Source organism: Lampetra fluviatilis, chromosome 24 (assembly GCF_964198595.1).
Source record: "Lampetra fluviatilis chromosome 24, kcLamFluv1.1, whole genome shotgun sequence".
Classification (NCBI taxonomy): domain Eukaryota; kingdom Metazoa; phylum Chordata; class Hyperoartia; order Petromyzontiformes; family Petromyzontidae; genus Lampetra; species Lampetra fluviatilis.
In genome coordinates, this window is record NC_136298.1 from 10,844,106 (window position 1) to 10,865,201 (window position 21,096).

General features: G+C 54.9%; 1 protein-coding gene across 1 annotated transcript; it reads right to left on the reverse strand.

Annotated features, from left to right (window-relative positions):
• Nucleotides 1-11,540, reverse strand: TMEM275 (transmembrane protein 275). Its single transcript, XM_078867677.1, has 2 exons — nt 10,841-11,540; nt 1-5,613 (listed from the first exon to the last, which is right to left on the reverse strand). The coding sequence occupies exon 2, from the start codon at nt 5,477-5,479 to the stop codon at nt 4,763-4,765; it is 717 nt and encodes a 238-aa protein (XP_078723803.1). The 5' UTR covers nt 5,480-5,613; nt 10,841-11,540; the 3' UTR covers nt 1-4,762.
• Nucleotides 11,541-21,096: the final 9,556 nt, after the last annotated feature.

A 21,096-nucleotide genomic window follows, 5' to 3' on the forward strand; every position in this document is an offset into this window, starting at 1 on the left:
TGTGTTCACCCAACGATGATTAAGAAACGTAACACGTTTGAACCACACGTATAAACCGTAACACTTTTTTTTACAAATACTTGTAGGTAGTGTTTCAACAATAATTAACAAATCTGAAAACAACTTTCTCTGCTTTTAAAAGGGCAGCGGCGATGTTTGGAAATATAGCGTAGTCGGGGATTGCCACGACTCCAGTCCTCGCGGCCCACTACGGTCCGCGCCTTTCCATCCTCCATTCAAGTAAAATTAATTCATATTCTTAGGTTTTTTTCGGTAAAGTCACGTAGATAAAATTTTTTTAATTTAAATTAATAAAAGTTAAATTAAAATAAAATAAAAATCACGACGTTTCGGAGGCAACACAAGCTTCCGTCTTCAGGTGGAACCGGAACAGCACGACTGCTGCATCAAGTAAGAGAAATTCCAAGAAAACAGTCCTTGTTTTTATTTTACTTTTATTAATTTTAAATTTTTACCTACGTGACTTTTACCGGAAAAACCTAAGAATATGAATCCTTGCAGTCACGAAAGCTTCAAATCTAGAGTTAAAATTAATTCGTTACGCGCTGCACTCGCCTGATGATTGCTCAACGCGTTCCACGTGTCTCTTGGTTCATATTGAGAGCGCCCTCTGCACTCGCGCGGGACGCTCACGCGAACACGTGCACACTGCACACGATCTCTCTATATTTGGATTCGCTTTCTTTGCGCCACGTTCGTTTTAACAGCTGACTTTGTATGTTAACGGAGGTGAATTGCTAAACTTGGGAACTAATCCCATGCCAATTTAAACACTGGTCACGAGAAAACAACTTAAAATTATCATTCTCATCAGGCCCTATTGTGTTAAGAGCAGTCTCCAACTCTTACCAACTCTATCTCTCTGTCTTCATTATATAAATGTGTGCTATGAAGGTCCATTGCCTGCAACGTCGCTTATTTTATGTATATTTATTTAAAGACAGTGTTATTCATGAATGTGTTGAGGGTTTTGTGTTTGTTTGTTCATTAAACTTGGGAAGAATGGTGTTGTGGCCGATAGCGAGGACTGGGCTTTGGGGGAGGGGAACCCTGCAGTACAGAACAAAAGGTTTCACTTCACACGAGCGCATGGCAGCCTACTCAGCACAGCACTAGACACGGAGACACGCGCAGCTGACAAGACACCACACACCTTGACGCACGCGCCCCTGGACTCACACGTGCTCCACAGCAAGCACGCCACAGGCAGCAACGATGTCGCACAATGACCCCTACAAAAATATTCATCGTCGTCGTCACCATCATCATCATCATCGTTACCCTACAGTGTTTCGTATGCTATGGGTGAGGTGTTCTCTTGTCCCACGCTCGTTACACAAAACGCTACGTGATGCGGTGGCCGCTTCGGTCCTCTTGAGCGCGAATAATCCGAAAAACCGCGGAGGCGCTGTGCCTCTCTGAGGCCGAAGTTGTTTAACCAGGGTGAGAAGTCACAAGAAAACCAGGATAATAGTCTCATTTGCCAGAGTATCCGGGGGGTCACCAAAATGTCAAAAGCAAACAAATTAAGGTCCAGTAATGATGCAAATAGAAATCGGAGTGAAATCAGGAGTCGGTGGAGGGCTTTGTTCTGAACACGCAGCCGCTTGTTGAAACCACACGGGAATTCATTGCTGGAATTAGAATTCCACAATTCTGGGAAAGGTCGACCGGGAAATGTGGGGGGCTGGCAGCCTTGCGTCAGACCGGCCCACTTCACTACAAACCCCGCCCACTGCACAGGTAGCCCCGCCCATTGCCCTATAGCCCCGCCTACTCACCTACTGGCCCCGCCCACTACTGAGGTAGCCCCGCCTCTCTTCCCAAGTAGCTCCGCCCACTACTGAGGTAGCCCCGCCCATTGTTTATGTAACTCCGCCCTTTGCCCCACGAACGTTTCAAAACGGAGACAAAATTCACAATTTTCACAACAACAAAAGCGCTTCGAGGGGGCCAGCCTGTATGCAACCGAGAATGTGCCGGCCGAACCGGACCGCACGGTAGCCTTGCATTCAAATTTAAGTGGACACACATTCAGGTTGAGAGACGTGTTCGGAACAAGAGGTCAGGAACAGCGGGGGGGGGGGGGTGTTCTGTATTGTGTGTGGCCGGCGGTGCGGTACAAGGGATGGTGCGTGGAACGGAGGTTTCCCGTGTCTCAAGAACAAAACCCATCGTTCGGAACAGAGTTGTTCTCTTCCTACCAGGTCCGGTGTGTGAACTCGATGGCCTCAGTGAAAACGCAGTTCAAGTGATGTCTGGGGCCACGCGTGGCTATGGCTTTTGGCTTTAACAACCTCCCTCCCCTCTGGTAGAAGATCCAGAGTTGGGTGTTGGTGGATCACACAGAGACGGGCGTAAAGTTTGCAGGGTCTTTTATTCTTCTTCTTCTTCTGGAGGCCGAACATCAAGCACGTCGTTTGAGCGATGCCCTCTCGCATGGCAGTGTTCCCCATACACCGCATCATTGGTCACGCGTACGAGCGCAGGGCCCTCCTTGATGAGCGGTCTTGAGACTCGCCGTGGCTCCCGTGTAGCCATTGACGCTAACGCCGCCCTCGCCGCAAGTTTTGCACAACAGCTCTGTAATGTCACTTGAATAAAATACGGTATTTGATACCGTAACATTTACGCGGAAGAAAAAAAAACCCACGTCGGGTTAGCGCGTCGGTCAGAGTGCGCGCCGTTCGCACATCGGAAGGTCGATGCACTACGTACCACTTCGTGGAAAAGTCCGCGGTAGTTGTTCACCAACCCGCGTTGACCATCGCGGTGAAGTATGATGGAACAAGAAACAAGACATCTATCCTTCATCCATCATTGGATTGACAAAGTTCCGTCAATTATCACGATCATAGTCTCAAGGTTTCATCAGCGGGACGTTAATGAAACGGTGCGATGGTTGGTGCCTATGTCCCGCTGCCAAAGTGATTTGACCTCCTCGCGATTGCGAATTTTTTTTATATATAAGACAGATCGCGCATTATAAATAAATACTAAAATCGGTCAAACATATCACAGCCAAACCCTCGTTAAAAAGAGCCGCGTGAACCCCAGGGAGGCTTCTGCGGCTACATAATCGACCGTTGACACTAACACCTCTCAACGCGAACGTGGCTGGGTTCAGAACGAGAGAGCCATGGTCGCTATGAGCCCGGATCAGTGCGGGGGGGGGGGGGGTCCACGTTGCCTGATTTCCACGACCACAGAGAGCCGGGTTCTGCTTGTCCAGGAACGACCCAGTCCTGGCCTTGATGCACGTACGTATGGTTTGTTGAACATCTCTCGCACCGTACGTAGCCAAAAGTGCTAATCGGAGGTGCAAGGGACTAGCGAACGAGTACACGACGCGTTGATGGAGCGGGGGGGGGGAGACGAGGCGTCCATGCGGGAGACGCATCGAGGGAGAAGAGTCAATGAGGGCAGCAGCTTCTCCATCGCGTGAGCTCCTGCTGCTGCTCATGCTCACACCTCATGTGATCTGGACACATTCGTCAATAAGAATGCGTGGCCTTAAGAAGCCACGTGCCGGGCAGCAGCCCTTCCTCGTAGCACGTGGAGCTGCTCGTGCGGCAGAGCGGAGAGGAGAGATTCACAAGATCTGGACGAACGCAGCTGGCAGACCTTGGGGGCAACGGCGCCGATGAAAATATAATCGTCGTCAGAGTCTTCATGGTTTTCCTTTCTGGAAGGCTGATGCCACTCATTGATGATTATATTGATGACTGAAGTGGTTATTAAGTATATTATTAAACAACATTTCATAATATTGATTAATCAGTATTTATGAAGAATCCTATTCATATATAATTATTTATGATTGGCGGTGGTGGCGATAATGACGATGATTTGTTTTCGATAAATCGCCCTTTACGCGCTTTACACGTGACAAGTAACTTTACATGACATATCATCTCAAAACATTTTAAAGGGTACCCCCAATGGTAGCTGTCCCTGTGCGGCACACGGTGACTCAGCAACTGGCCTGCAACGGGCATTAGTGTGTTCATCGGGGACTCTAATTGATTTGTGTAATCGCAAAACAGTAATTTGCGGGTGATTTTTGGTGTTGTTGCCAAATTCGGACTCATTTCGAATGACGTCTCGGGATCTGTAACGTCAACTGCGAGGCAGATGGCGCCAAGTATTTTGTGGTTCGTACCCCCGCAGTATTAACCAGGTCGGCAGCCGGGCTTGAACAACAAACCTCTGCGACCATCGTCGAACGCGCCTGCCAATGAGCTGTGTCACCGCCAGTGACGGTGATCATGACGATTAGTAATATGCATAATCGATGATGGTATTGTTGATGATGAGGATGCTGATGACGATGACGATAGCTACGGCGATGAGCTCACGTCGGCACGCTCAGTGACGAGCACAGCGCTCAGTCGAGCCGCGAGTTCCTAACTCTTAGATTCTGGCCTGGAACATTGGGAGGTCACGGGTTGGATTCTGGCCTACGGACTCGCCTCGTGATCACGACTGCAGTCCTTCCATCACTCGCAAACGATCCGGCGCTCCGTTCCGTCATCAGCACGGGGGGCAACCGTGCTGGCTGGGTACACGAATCGGGCTGCTCTCGCGTGACTACCGCATTTCTCCCTTGGCCAAGCGACCCGACACGGATGGGCAGCACGAAACATTTCCATTGCGAGATCCCACCAGCGAAACACTCGCTCCGCGTAAACGGCTTCCACCTTGTTAGCCTTTGCTAGGTCTTCCCGGATGGTTGCGACTGCTACTGGATGAGGCTAACGTTCTGATTCTGCTGCTGCTGTTGCTGCCCGCATTCGAGGTCCGGCCACATCTGCTCCCCGAGAGGGATGTGCACGGACTCGGCGGTGCTCCGGTAGTGCACGCCGGCTGCCGAGCCTCCGACCGGGCTGGCTCTGCTTGGAACGGTGAACACCCCGCACGCCCCCACGACCTGCTGCTGCTGCTGCCCCACTCCTCCCATCGACGCCGCGTCCCCATCCCCCGCGTGCACCGGGCTGGGTGGCTTGGACGAGACCGGCGATGCGGTCGGGCTGAGCTGGAAGGCCGTGGTGTCCTGGATCGTGTGCTCGCTCGTCTCCAGCTCGAAGGCGCCTGCCACCCCGGACGCGGCCGATGCGGACGCGGCGCCGGCCCGCGGGAACCCGCCGCCTCCCCGCGCTCCTCCGCCGGCTTTCGACGCCGCTTTCTTGCGCCGCGCGGCTCCCGGCGCGGAGAAACCGCCCGGCCTCCTGCTGCACACGCAGCACGCGCCGAAGAAGAGGAGCGCGAGGGCGAGGAGCACGGGCCCGATGATGATGGGCGGGTTGCTGCCCGGCGCGAACGAGCCGAAGGCGAACACACCGACCAGCGTGATGTTGATGCCGGCCAGCATGACGCAGAGGCCGCACGCGCAGCACAGCGCCGGCGAGGGCATTCCGTGGCCGCGGGAGCGACGAGACTTCTCCTTGCCCGGCGGCATGGCCCGCTGTCTCGCCCTTTGCACGGCAAGCCTCGGCTTCGCCCTGCCCTCTAGCCGGGACACTGGGTCACCCGGACCTGCCCTTCACTCGGGGCAGCCGGGCAGCTCAGTCTGCATGGCTCTTCGGAGTGAACCTGCGAAATGCACGACAGGGAAATGGTCGTGAACGGGTAAAGGCATCGCAGCTCCGCGCAGGAATTCATTATTGAACGGTCGCGCGATTTGCGCCAAGACGAACAATACCAGCAAGTTAGGAGAATCATTGGCCGAAACGTCGCCTATTATATATGTTTGTCCTTTTAAGGCGACACAGTGTTATTGAAACACATGTTGAGTGTTTTTTGTTACTTGTGCTTGTGCACCGCTGCCAACAGCAGCAGCAGCAGTTGCATCACCGAATCATTTGTTCTCTAAGAAGGCGCGACTCGAGCCAATGGAGCCACGTGGTTGGCTGCTCCGGCCCTGAGCTCCGGCGCAGTTGCACCGCCTGCACACTCGACAGCTGCGCCCCCTCACTTCCGAGCGCTGAGACTGCGAGATGAGGCTGGGAGGGCAATTAACGCGGCGACGACTGAATCCTTTGAGAAAGCGGCGCTCGCTAATTGATTAATTATCCCGTAATTGCCTCTAGGGAGAGTGTATCTGGCCGATCTCACGCCCTCCCCTCCAGCACCCCTACCGCCCCGCCCCTCACCTGCCCCTCTCATCGCAAGATGAAAGCGGTGGAGATTTAGGAGAGGGATATTTCAAAGACTTTAGGCGCCCGTCACGTCTTCTCTATGACAGCAGCAATCTCCTGTGCATAATCCTCCACGTGCCAGACCGACGTCACTCCACTGCTGCATGAAGGCCTCACTCACACAGTGTCGGTTGTCATGGTAGTTCTCTGTCCATACTTTACGCTCGTAAAGGGTTGGAGTGGGGGAGAGTATCCAGGACCGGTTCAAGTATAACTCACCGCTGATGTTAGCCGCGGCCGGGGAATCAACCTCAGGTCGCCGTGTTTACTCTTCGAATCGATGTCAGTCGATGCATCGTTATAGCCCTACTCAACGGATGCGTGTACTGTGTTCGGGGATTTAGAGGCGCGGAATGTTTCTTATGATGATGCTGCTGCTTCTGATGATTATTATTACATAACTCTTTATTGGCTCATAATAAAGGTGTTTGGGTTAAATCGCGTAAGTATAAATGCGTCGTAACCCTCTACCATCCGACACAGCCAATTGGTAAGGGGATTTGTCACGTAAACAAAACACCAATTAGTTACTACTTCAGCCCACCGGCGTGTTGGAGAGTCAATCCACACCATTTACAATTTGAGTACGACACATTTATACTTACGCGATCTAACCCAAACACCTTTATTATAAATAATATTGGTCGCGAAAGCTTCCGTGTCTTTACTGGATTTACACCCTCGATGAAGTTGATGATGCTGCTGTTTCTGCTGCGGATGAAAATGGTGCTCCTCGTGCTGCTGCTGGTGCGGATGATGATGGTGATGGTGAAGCTGATGATGATGATGCTGATAGTGGAGCTGATGATGATGATGATGGTGGAGCTGATGATAATGATGCTGATGCTGGAGCTGATGATGATGACGACGACGACGAAGACCGACCGCGTGCTTGCTGAAGGAACCAGCGTCACGTGACGTTCGGTTGCACGGGTTGATGTCACAGCGCTGAGAGGCACGGGAGGAGGAGGAGGAGGGGGGGGTCAATTCCCCCTCCCCTTCCCTTTCGCCCCGCCCCCCTCTTAGCCCCCACCCCGTCCCCCATTCATAGCCCCCCCCCCACACACTAACGTGTCCGCGAGACGTAATCGCTCTCGCACCGCGAGTTTCACGCATGTCCGTTGTCATTATTATTAATGGGGCTGCCTTCCCCGTCTCCTTCGAACTGAGCAGCAACAGCAGGAGACGCGGGTGTCGTGGTGGTGGGGGCGGGGGTGGCGGGTGGGGGTGGGGGCAGAGGGGGGTTAGGGGCGGTGGGAGTAGTCACCCCCCCCCCCCCCCCCAGCGATTTGCTCTGGCGGCTTAATTGCGTAATTAATTAAGAACTCGAGGATTCGTGCAGTCTGTGGCGGTTGCGTTGGGGTTGCAGAGAGCTGCCTCCAGGGAGGAGGGCGATGCAAATTTTTACTTAGAACCCCCCAAAAAACCAATTAACACTATTTCGCCCCACCAATTAGCGAATTCCGACGGCTGTGGTCTTACAACGCGGCGTCTGCAACTTCATTGACGCTGCTCACAGTTTGCGTGCGCATACGCGCACAACCAGATACAGATTACCGCCGTGCCGCCTCAAACAGACTGTTGGGGGCAAGTGCTGTCAGCCAGCACCTTACGAAGGCCGGCACGGCGCACGAGAGGGTCGGGTGGCCAACACCACGCCCAGCCGCTTTTGTCTCCCCAATGTTGGATGCTGAAACATCGCACCAGCTACTCCTTGGAAACATGAGTCGACCGAGGCGAGGCCCAGGACCGCTTGAAATATTCGCCACTAAATTTTGGCCGTGAGCTGGGATCGACCGCGTGTCTCCGGGGTCGCAGCGCAGTGCACGAACCACTGCATCACCGCTCCGATTAACTCTCCAATACACTGGTGGGCTCAAATAGTAACAAATTGGCGTTTTGTGCACGTGACAAATCCCTTACTAATTGGCTGTGTCGGGTGGTGGAGGGTTACGACACATACTTACGCGATCTAACCCAAAAACCTTTATTATGCCTTACCGCTCCCCACACACGCCGACATACACGTGCGCGTTCTGATGCTGTACGCACGTGCGCGCGCGCATGTGTGTGTGTGTGTGAACACCCTCGTGTTGATCACAGGGGCTGTTCGACCATACTTCGCCACGCTCGTCAGCGCGGATTTGTGACTGGGGGAGGATTGAGACCCATGACCCACATTTAAGGTCACTTCGCCACTAATGTGAGCCGCGTGCGGGAATCCAACTCGGGTGTGGCCGCTTGAAAAGCCTCTTCACCATATCTGCATTGGATATCCAGAGCCGAAGAGGGCTGAGACCGTGAACTTAGTGACTCTCTGGAACCTGGAAGAATGACGTTGTGGGCACGAGGGTGGGGGCCCTGGTGAGTTGATGGGCGGGGGAGAGTGGGGGTCACGCATCAAGGGGAGGAGAGAGGTGGGGGGGGGGCGAGGTCAGGACTCTGCTATTTGACGCAATCTGAGTGCCTTCATTTACTTCGCGGACACGATGCGCCGTCAATATATGTTGGGTGGTGGTGGTGGTGACTATGATGAGCGGGGTTGTCGTGGCTTTGACTGCAGCCGAATAATGATTGGGCCAGAGCAGACATGGGTACCGTGGATCTATAGTCGTAGCGATGTGTTCACGTGGCTAATGAGAAAGTGAATGACCTGTGGCCCTCTCGTCTGCAGTGTAACGCCACAATTGGCCACGCAAGAAAAATTGTAACCGCTAAAGCGATGCCACCTGGGCCCGTGGACTCATGAGGCGAGAGGAAGCCCGGCTATGCGCATTTTGATTGGGTTGTACACTGCACTACGAGATCCACATAGAATGGCGAATATCCCCCGGATAGCTTTAACAGACTGATATTCTCAGGTTTTTTCGGTAAAGTCACGTAGGTAAAACATTAAAAGTAATGAAAGTAAAATAAAACAAAACAAAAATAAAATTCACGACGTTTCGGAGGCAACACAACGTCGTGAATTTTATTTTATTTTTGTTTTGTTTTATTTTACTTTCATTACTTTTAATGTTTTACCTACGTGACTTTACCGAAAAAACCTGAGAATATGAATCATTGCAGTCACGAAAGCTTCAAATCTAGAATTTAACAGACTGGGCAAGTGCACGGATATAAGAAGGCCTTGACAGGGCTACACACCAGGGGATGGGCGGCCAGCACCACGCCCGGGCCGCCTGTCTCTCCCCAGTGCTGGTGTTTACACACCACACCAGATACTCATTTGAGGCTGAGTCGATATAGGGGAAGCCCAGCACCGGTTCAGATATTCGTCACTGATGTTGGCTGTGAGCGGGAATCTAACTCGAGTCGCCGGGTATGTAGCGCAGTGCGCTATCCTCTACACCTTCGCTCAGCACGCATGCTATGTTAACAACAACCGCCGTTCGCCACTAAGTGTCGGTGACGTCGTAACGATGATTGTGCCAGGCTAGGTGCACCTTCATGCTACGTGAAGTGTCGAAGGCTCGCCGGCAGGAGGTCACGGGACAGACCCAGGTTCCGTGGGTTGACCGAGTTGATTGGCATGCTATACCACACACGTACGCACTCCCACGCTGCACTATACACAACATTCAACAAAGACAACGATCCCCCGTATAGCCGTCAACAGACTGTTGGGGCAAGTGGTGTCACACACAAAGATAAAGATCCCCCGTATAGCCTTAACAGACTGTAGGGGCAAGTGCCGTTAGCGAGCACCTATGAAGGCCGGAACGGTACACGAGGGGGTGGGTGGCCAGCACCACGCCCGACCGCCTTTGTCTCCCTAGTGGCACAATGTTTACACACCGCACCAGGTACTCATTTGAGGCTGAGTCGACCTAGGGGAAGCCTGGGACCGGTTCAGATAATTGTCACTGGTGTTGGCCGTGAGCTAACCGCTACACTAGCACTCACACACACTAACACACTCAACTACATTCGAAATACGCTCACGCGTGTGCACACCTGCATAACGATTGCGTCGTCCAGGTGATTTGTCACGTTCTCAAGCTGCTACACACCTGTGTGTGTGCGCCTAGTCACAGCACATGTCTGCTCACAGTACACTTATGTATGCACACAAACACCCCTTTGGGGCCCACACAGTGCACCGCTCCTATGGGTTCACAGAGTACACAACAGAAGGATCACATCTGTGTGCACACGTTCGCATGTGACGCGCGCGCACGTGCGTGTGATCATAAATGCATGAGCTGATGCGACGACTGATGAACACACACGGACACACACACGCGCGCGCACACACACACTAACAAAGATTCCCCGTGTGGCCCAATCGGTGTTCGCGAGCACCTATTAAGGCCGGAACGTCGCAGGAGTCAGCGCTGTCGCATCACGCGCGACCGCCTCTGTCTCCCGAGCAGTGATGTTTGCACCCGCATAACAAACCAATTGAAGACCGAGTCGACATTCGGGGAAGGCAAAGCACCGGTTGGGATATCACTCGCCACCGATGTTTGGCGGTGTCCGGGAATTGAACTCGGGTCGCCGGGTTCATAGCGCAGTGAGCTCAGCACTGCGACACCGCTAATCACGACACGCACGCACACGCCGCGCGCATTCTCGTCATCGCCGTCACCATCATCGTGAGCACGCGCGCGTGTACTCACCTGCCGGTGTGCGCCCTCGTTGTTCTGCCTCGTGGATGGGTCGAAGAGGACCTCTCCTCTCCTCTCTGCCCTCTCCACCGCCGTCTTCTCGAGCCCTCCTCAAAAGGCGGCTACCGCCGGCGGGAATCGGGGCACACGCACGGCGCTTCGCGTTGGTTGCGGCGGTGGTGGTGTTGGTGGTGCTGGTTGTTGTTGTTGCCTGCCGCTGGTTATGATGCAAGAGACGCAAGCCGAAGCGCCCGGGAATGGGGTTGTGCGTCGTAGTCGCCGCCGGTCACCATTGACAAACGCTGGTCGTAGATCCACCACCGCCTCTCTTCCCCACGTCGCTTCATCCTCCTCGTCGTCGTCGTCGTCCTCATCCGCCCCTCTGCTCCCTGTCTGCCCGTCTCCTCCACCACGCGCGTCCCGGACAGACGGGCAGGCGGAGGGGGGTGAGTCGAGAGAGGGGGGGGTGTAGATTAAAGGGGAGGATGCAGCCAACATACACTCACACACACGGCAAAATCACGAGGCAGCTTGCACACGCACACACTCACACACACACACGGCAACACCACGATCCTCTAAATGTGCATGGGCGGACGCGTGTGTGTGTTCCTAATGTCAGCTGCACATACCATCAAGAGAGTATATGCAGCATGTACACCGTGTGTGTGTGTGTTGCATGTGGCGTGTGAGTGTTCCATGCAGTGCTGTAGGTGTGTTCGTGCCTTGCCTGTGAATTAACGCACGACGCACAGGCAGCTTTAAATAATTCATAAACGTATAATTGAGACTGCGATTTGTTTAATCTCGGGCTACTCGCCATTTCCCATCGAACCGAGGGTACGGAGAAGGTTATTTGTGTCCTCGCGATCCTCGTGTGTGCGCGTGCGTGATTCCATTGGGGGTCGCTGTGGTGAGTGCGCTCGGCTCACACTCGCAAGGTGTCGCGAGGTCTCTTCCACGATTCCCAAGTCGCCACTGCCGAGTCACCGTCCATCCTCGTTCACGTCTCATTTGGGAAGCTAAGCAATAGCGATAGGTTTTTACCCTTTCAACTGGTACAAAAACTGACACCTTTATACAAGGCATCATGTTTGCAATAACCACAACACAAGCAGTCAAAATGCAAACAAAAAGAAACAACTCTGATAATGATAATGATATGCACTGTCCTTGAAGTTGATTGGTCCACACCCGAGACAGCTTTTCTTAGAGCCTAGTCTCCATTGGTGTTGGACCAGATGACGCCAAAAGGCGTGATGCCTTGTATAAAGGTGTTAGTTTTTGTACCAGTTGAAAGGGTAAAACCCTATCACTATATTTCACCACTAGTAAAGGAGGTCTCATAGTGAAGCTAAGCAAGTTGACATTGGGCTGCATTTGGCTGTGAGAGACCAGCTGAGAGAGAGAGAGAAAACGAGTTGTTGTTGTTGGCTTGAGCTCCAGTGTGACCAGGACATGTGAGTAGAGCACACAGGGTCCTCCAGTGTGACCAGGAGATGTGAGTAGAGCACACAGGGTCCTCCAGTGTGACCAGGAGATGTGAGTAGAGCACACAGGGTCCTCCAGTGTGACCAGGAGATGTGAGTAGAGCACACAGGGTCCTCCAGTGTGACCAGGAGATGTGAGTAGAGCACACAGGGTCCTCCAGTGTGACCAGGAGATGTGAGTAGAGCACACAGGGTCCTCCAGTGTGACCAGGAGATGTGAGTAGAGCGCACAGGGTCCTCCAGTGTGACCAGGAGATGTGAGTAGAACACACAGGGCCCTCCAGTGTGACCAGGAGATGTGAGTAGAGCACACAGGGCTGTCCAGTGTGACCAGGAGATGTGAGTAGAGCACACAGGGTCCTCCAGTGTGACCAGGAGATGTGAGTAGAGCACACAGGGCCCTCCAGTGTGACCAGGAGATGTGAGTAGAGCACACAGGGCTGTCCAGTGTGACCAGGAGATGTGAGTAGAGCACACAGGGTCCTCCAGTGTGACCAGGAGATGTGAGTAGAGCGCACAGGGTCCTCCAGTGTGACCAGGAGATGTGAGTAGAACACACAGGGCCCTCCAGTGTGACCAGGAGATGTGAGTAGATCACACAGGGTCCTCCAGTGTGACCAGGAGATGTGAGTAGAGCACACAGGGTCCTCCAGTGTGACCAGGAGATGTGAGTAGAGCACACAGGGTCGTCCAGTGTGACCAGGAGATGTGAGTAGAGCACACAGGGTCCTCCAGTGTGACCAGGAGATGTGAGTAGAGCACCCAGGGTCCTCCAGTGTGACCAGGAGATGTGAGTAGAGCACACAGGGTCGTCCAGTGTGACCAGGAGATGTGAGTAGAGCACACAGGGTCCTCCAGTGTGACCAGGAGATGTGAGTAGAGCACACAGGGCTGTCCAGTGTGACCAGGAGATGTGAGTAGAGCACACAGGGCCCTCCAGTGTGACCAGGAGATGTGAGTAGAGCACACAGGGTCCTCCAGTGTGACCAGGAGATGTGAGTAGAGCACACAGGGCCCTCCAGTGTGACCAGGAGATGTGAGTAGAGCACACAGGGTCCTCCAGTGTGACCAGGAGATGTGAGTAGAGCACACAGGGTCCTTCAGTGTGACCAGGAGATGTGAGTAGAGCACACAGGGTCCTCCAGTGTGACCAGGAGATGTGAGTAGAGCACACAGGGTCCTTCAGTGTGACCAGGAGATGTGAGTAGAGCACACAGGGTCGTCCAGTGTGACCAGGAGATGTGAGTAGAACACACAGGGTCGTCCAGTGTGACCAGGAGATGTGAGTAGAGCACACAGGGTCCTCCAGTGTGACCAGGAGATGTGAGTAGAGCACACAGGGTCCTTCAGTGTGACCAGGAGATGTGAGTAGAGCACACAGGGTCCTCCAGTGTGACCAGGAGATGTGAGTAGAGCACACAGGGTCCTTCAGTGTGACCAGGAGATGTGAGTAGAGCACACAGGGTCGTCCAGTGTGACCAGGAGATGTGAGTAGAACACACAGGGTCGTCCAGTGTGACCAGGAGATGTGAGTAGAGCACACAGGGTCCTCCAGTGTGACCAGGAGATGTGAGTAGAGCGCACAGGGCCCTCCAGTGTGACCAGGAGATGTGAGTAGAGCACACAGGGCCGGATTGAGGCACGGAGCTTCAGGGGTTGCAGCCCATGGAGCATCCGGCAGCTGGAGCTCCTCCAGAGATTAAGTGAAAAGTTATTTCAGTTATGAATGCCGAATTGTATTTGTTGTTAGCCTTGTAAAAATACAATTGTTTTACTTTTTTTCCTTTTGAAAATATTACTAGGAGCCTCACAGTACCTGTAGCACAGGGGCCTACACAATCTTAATCCGGCCCTGATAGCACCGGATTATTGAATCCATCTGCGCGTAGGTTTTGGCTGCTATTTACTCCCATCCGCGAGGTTTTTCTCCAGGTATTCCCCACACAAAGCCATGCCCCTTTCTAAAGGATGTTGCCAACGATGTCACCGTACCACAGAGGTCGGCAACCAAAATAATAGACATTTTTTTTTTCGAATTCAGCCTCAACCTCAATATCTCAAGAGCCGCAATGCATGTTAATACGAGACGGTGGTGATTCTTAATAAATAACATCACTAAGCATTCCTTGTGTAGGGCTGTTACGGGAGGGCTGTAAGTGCATACGATCCAATGGGTAACAAACACAGTGGGCGGAGTTACGGGAGTACACGGGGGGGGTGCCCGCAGCGACGTCCGCATCAGGCAGCCTGGGGGGTTGTGATCCTGATGGGGGGTATAAAGGGGGAGGACAAAGAGAGCTCGGGGCTCAGTCTGGGAACGAAGGAGGAAGAGTGAAGATCCTCTAGCTAGAGCCCTGGACTCCCCTCGACGCCGCCCTTGTCAGGGCTGCAGAGGAGCGAGCCAGAGGCGTGGTTCCGTGAACCAGGGTTAGACCCTGGGACTCCGGAGACCGTAGCCCGACTCACCAGTGTCGGGCCAGTTAGCCTCCCCTAGCTCGTTAGAGGAGGACTTGGGGATAGGTGAGATTAGCTAGGGGGTATCCCCAGTTATCCGGGTGAGGGGGCCGCTACCCCCTCTAGTGTTGTCCTGTACCGATAAGCTGAAATAAATATACGTGTGCCTCAACCTGGGTGTCCAGCGTCTTCACCGGTACTTCATCTGGTGTCAGAAGTACTACGGACATGGAAACACGTCAGACAGCTCGAGCCAGAGTACCGGAGGAGGACACTGCTGAAGTCGTTGAGCCCGAGGCGGCTCACCAAGACATGGCGCAGCCGGGGGCCGACGCGTTCCTACCGGGGCATCGGCATGAAGAGGGGCCGCAGCCAGACGCGCTACGGCTGGCTCACGAGAGACTGGCGGAGCTACTGTACGCCGCTGCCGCCACGCTGGAAAACATCACGCGGCTGGGGGCTGGTGGTCCACCACGGGGCGAGGGGAGTCGTCAACCTGAGCGCCTTCCCGCCATTTCTGAAAACTCAAACTTTGAATTTCCCGCCATCGTCACGGCAGCTGCGGAGGGCGTGGCCGGGCTCAACCTTGGGTCCGACACCGCTCTCGCTGGGACAGCTGCGTCATCTCCAGCGGAGGGAGCGTCATCACATCCGCGACAGGCGATTCCATCTGCCATTCGCGCCGACGCACAGCCGAGTCCCGGGGATAGCAGCCTACAGACGTCCAAGGCGAACGCTGCGCTACAACAACGGCTGCCTCCGCTGAAAGAATTTGTTGGTGCAGAGGGCGACTGGGGCGGCTTCCAGCGACGCTTCATCGCCCACCAAGAAATGGCAAGGTGGTCCGACGATGAAGCCCTCTGCGCGCTGCCGGCGCTCCTCGACGCAGACGCGCTCGCCGCCCTCACATCGGCGCCGAAAGAGAAGCGGTCTACTCTGCCGAAGGCACTACAGCTGCTGGCCGGGGTCTATGGACCTTCAGCGGAATGCAGAGAGCGGTTCTACGAGCGCAAGCGGGGTGAGAAGGAGTCGCCCCTGGCATACAGGACGAGCCTCCTAGCGCTGGCTAAGACGGCTTTTCCCCGTATGGACGACGATGGCGTGGACGCGATGGTCACGGAGAAAATACTCCTCCTGGCAGACGACCTGGACATCGCTGTCGTCGCACAGGAGGACGCCGAGATGACCTCTCTTCAGGCGGCGCGCCTCCTTCACGCCAACCTTCTGTCCCTGCGGCGGAAAGCCAGCAGGGCATCGGCAGGGCGTGCGGTGGCTGCAGCCACCCTTCCGACGGAGGAGCTCTTCGCCGTCGACCATCGACGGCAACAGGCGCAAGAAGTACGGTCGGCCCGGGACGGGTCAAGCCGTTTCAACCGCCCGTCGTCTCCACCGGGGCTCCCGCGGTGTTTCAACTGCGGCGTCCGGGGCCACGTCGCCTCGGGGTGCCGCTCTCCTCGACAGCGCGGGACGACGGCTCGACGGGACGCCGGGCCTCCTCCTCCCAAGCTCCAGCAACATGACCCGGCGAGTCGCGGCACCACACATGTTTGGCCAAAGCACCTACCCGTTGCACGCTCTCGCACCACAACAAACGGGGGGCCGATGTCGCGTTGCGAGGGGCCAACGCGGATCACTGCGGGGACTCAAATCGAGCCCAAACAGTGGTCCGTGTTGGCCCATCGCGTGGTAGCCGCGTCGTCAGGGTCGTCGGCCGTAGTCGGACACATTGACGGGGTAGAAGTACGCATCTTGGTCGATACGGGGGCATCGGCGACAATCATTTCGGAATTAATTTACAATATTTTGCCCGTACAAAGCCGGCCTTTACTGCCGGTTAACGTCCCATTCTATGCCGCTAACGGGGGCTCTCTCGGCATCATGGGACAGATTCGAGCGCAAATTTCTATTGGGGACATCAAATTGTCGGGGCCGATTTTCGTTTCCTCCTCGCTGGCGGTTCCGTGCCTGCTGGGGACGGATTTCTTAGGTAAAATGCCCATTCGTATTTTGATCGACCAAGGATGCATTGAGCTTCCATCGGGGCGGCGCATGGCGTTCCTGCCATCCCCTGCGGCGGCTCGGTCGGCGTTCGCGACGGTACCGGCGTTCGTCGTTGAAACTGTTCGTGTGCCGCCGGGAGCTCAAATGCTAGTGCCTCTGAAACTTCGTAAGCCCTTCGCTAAGGGCATAGGGGATCAGGGTGTTTTGCTGGGACCGTCTAGGGCCGGGGTTAATGGGCCTCATTTGATTCCGGCCCAGACCGTCGTAAGAGGGGACGGGGACCCTTTCATCGCGGTCCTAAATGTGGGATCGCAGACGGTGGTGGTTCCTCAAGGGACGGTGCTCGCTCACGCGACGCCAATGCCCTGCGAGGAACCTGTCGCGAACCACGTTGGCACTGCTTCCCGGATGCTCCCACATTCGGACAGCGATGAAGGGTGGATCGACGCGCTTTGTGCGGGATCGACGGACCTGACAAATTCAGAGCGCCAACAGCTTAGAACGCTACTGAGGGAATTTTCCGACGTTTTCAGTCGTGATAAATATGATTTGGGTTGCACTCACCTGCTGCGTCACCATATTGACACGGGTGACAGCGCGCCAATTCGCCAAAATCCGTTTCGGTTAAGTCCCGCCGAAAAGGACCATGTCAAATCGGCTGTTGATGACATGTTAGCCGCCGACATCATTTCTCCCTCCACCAGCCCGTGGGGAGCGCCGATCGTCCTGGTTAAAAAGCAGGACGGCTCGTTGCGGTTTTGCGTGGATTTTCGGCGCCTTAATAAAATTTCGGTTGCCGACGCATACCCGCTCCCACGGATGGACGAATCGCTGGACGCTTTGGCGGGAGCGCGATTCTTCTCCACACTAGATTTACTTTCGGGATTCTGGCAGCTTCCTCTGGACGATGATTCTAAGCCTAAAACTGCTTTCCGTACACCGCACGGCCTGTTCCAATTCAACCGGTTGCCGATGGGCTTACACTCAGCGCCGGCAACTTTCCAGCGATTGATGGAATTGGTTTTGGCTGGATTGCAATGGGAATCGTGCCTGATTTATTTGGATGACGTTATTGTCTTTGGTAAAACTTTTGATGAACATCTCCAGAGGTTGCGGGCGGTTTTCCTAAAGATGCGGGCTGCTAATTTGAAATTTAAGCCCCAAAAATGCCATTTGTTACGCGAGTCGGTGCGTTATTTGGGGCACATCGTAGGGCGCTCGGGTATTGCTACCGATCCCGCCAAAACGCAGTGTGTCAGCTCCTGGCCGACTCCCACCTCGGTGGGAGAGGTCAGGAGTTTTATTGGCTTCGCATCATATTACCGACGCTTCGTCGCTAATTTTGCAACAATTGCCAAACCCCTACACGCGTTAACATCTAAAGGGGTTCGGTTCCACTGGGGTCAGGATGAGGAAGCTGCTTTCTGCTCCCTTCGGGACGCGCTGGTGAAGGCTCCTCCCTTGATTTACCCAGATTTTTCGAGGCCGTTTTTGCTCGACACCGACGCGAGCAACACGGGTATTGGAGGCGTGCTTTCCCAGGTGGTTGACGGCGTGGAACGGGTGGTCGCGTACGGCAGTCGGGTGTTGTCTCCAACGGAGCAAAGATATTGTGTCACCCGTAGGGAACTGTTGGCAATTGTCTATTTCATCCAACAGTATCGCCCATATCTGTACGGTCGGCATTTCACCGTCCGCACAGATCATGCGGCACTGCAGTACGCCCTGAAGGTTCAACAGCCATCGGGACAATTGTCCCGATGGCTGGAGGTCCTCCAGGATTTCAGTTTTGAAACCACTTATCGTAAGGGCGTTCGCCACACCAACGCTGACGCTCTGTCACGGATGCCAACCGCCTCCGAATGCGCATGTCTCCTGGGGTCGGGGCGTTGCAAGCCAGTGGGGGACGTGATGGTTCCGGTCCTGGCGGCGGCCGCCGACGATGAAACGGTAGTCCCCATTGATATCGCCGAACAGGGGAGAGATTCCCTGCTTGGATTGCCCGTTGATGAATGGGGGCGCCTCCAGTTGGAGGATGCCTCCCTCCTCGCGTTGCGTCGTCGCGCCGGGGAGAGGGGGCGTGTGACGGGTCATGCCGACGCATGGGAAACCCATGCGGGCTTGCTTATGCATTGGGACGGGAAATCCCAGCGTCACCGGCTGGTGGTCCCTTCTGGCCTACGAGGTAAGGTGGTGTGGGCTGCTCATGAGCGCCTCCTCCACCTAGGTACCCAGAAAACACTCGCCTTGCTTCAGCTGAATTTTTTTTGGCCGGGTATGACAAGGGATGTTGCTGATCTGTTGGCGGCATGCCCTCAGTGTGCGCAGCGCAAACCACCGGCACGGGAGTCGAACCCGCCCTTACAATCCATCCAGGTCTCCAGAATAAATGAACTGGTCGCACTGGATATTCTGGGGCCATTCCCCGCCACCTCCAGGGGAAATAAATATTTGCTTACTGGGGTCGAATATTTTACGCGCTGGCCTATGGCCTGGCCCCTGGCGAATCAGTCGGCAGCAGCCATCGTCGACGCCTTTGTCCAAGGTTATGTCATGGACAAAGGTGCCCCGGAGCGGTTGTTGACCGACCAGGGTAGAAATTTTTCGGGGAAACTCCTAAAACAAGTCTGTGATCTCCTGGGAACGAAAAAAATTCGAACCTCCCCCTATCACCCGCAAACGGACGGGATGGTCGAGCGTCTGCATCGCACCATCACGTCTATGTTGTCGCAGCAAGTTTCGGACTCACAGGCTGATTGGGACTTACAAATTCAAGGGGTTCTAGCGGCATACAGATTGGCTCCCCATGCTGCGACGGGGTTTTCACCTTTCTTTCTTATGTATGGCCGCGAACCCGACCCACCTGTTCGGGCACAGTTGCAGATCCACGTGCCGCTGGGCAAATCTAAATTGGACGATCACGTTAAATTTAACCTTGACAAACTGACTGAGGCGCGGGATGCGGCGAGGCTAAATTCTGACAGGCGTCAGAAGGCGAACGAGCGCCTCAGACTGGCTCGCGCGCACGTGCTGCAGTGGAAGCCGGGGGACAGGGCATGGCTGCACTGTCCCCAGGTACCACTCGCGACCTCCTCTAAACTCGTACGCCCGTGGCGGGGCCCCGTCGAGGTTATTGAGGTTTTGAGGCCTCAGTGCGTTCGAATCCAATGGGGGAGGCGCCGGTGGTTTGTACACCCCTCTAGGCTGAAGCCGTTTGTTGCGGTGCGGGGGCCCACGCCACGCACGCGAGGCCAAGCATGTGGGGGGTCGACCGACTCGGAGGGTCCGTCGCTGCTCTCGCCTGATGTGTTGCCGGCTGTCCCACCCACAGGTGTACCGGGAATGACGGGCTCACGCCCTGGAACCCCCACAGGTGATGCCGACAGTCGCGCGACTTCAATCGCGACCTCACCTCGAATGGGACAGCCGCCACCGGATGGTCCGCCGTCCGGGGTTGCCCCGTGTGACGGGCCTGCGGCAAGGACGCGCGCTAAAATGCGCAGACTCTTATAATATACAGCAGGAAGAAAAAGAAAAAAAAAGAACTTTTCTTATTTATTTTCCTTCACGTGTCATGGTTACTGTATGCTGCGTCGGTGGTGTGCTCCTTGCACACTGAGTGTGTTGTGTTGTGTGGGCGCGGTGTGTGTGTTGTGGGTGCGTTGTGTGTCGTGGGTGTGCTGTGTGTGATGGGGGAGTTCCTGGCTAGTTGTACATACGTGCTTACGGATTTCGTATTTATGCGGGGGGGGGGGGGTGCGTCGGACATTCCCTTCGGGGGTATGGTTGTTGTTCTTGTTGTTGTTCTGCTATTTGCATTTTGTTGAAAAAATGAGGCACACACGGGGTCGAGGGGTAATTGTTCCTTTATTTGGAATTGTTGCAGCCGGGACGGCTGCGAGCTGTAATGGGGGGGGTGATGTAGGGCTGTTACGGGAGGGCTGTAAGTGCATACGATCCAATGGGTAACAAACACAGTGGGCGGAGTTACGGGAGTACACGGGGGGGGTGCCCGCAGCGACGTCCGCATCAGGCAGCCTGGGGGGTTGTGATCCTGATGGGGGGTATAAAGGGGGAGGACAAAGAGAGCTCGGGGCTCAGTCTGGGAACGAAGGAGGAAGAGTGAAGATCCTCTAGCTAGAGCCCTGGACTCCCCTCGACGCCGCCCTTGTCAGGGCTGCAGAGGAGCGAGCCAGAGGCGTGGTTCCGTGAACCAGGGTTAGACCCTGGGACTCCGGAGACCGTAGCCCGACTCACCAGTGTCGGGCCAGTTAGCCTCCCCTAGCTCGTTAGAGGAGGACTTGGGGATAGGTGAGATTAGCT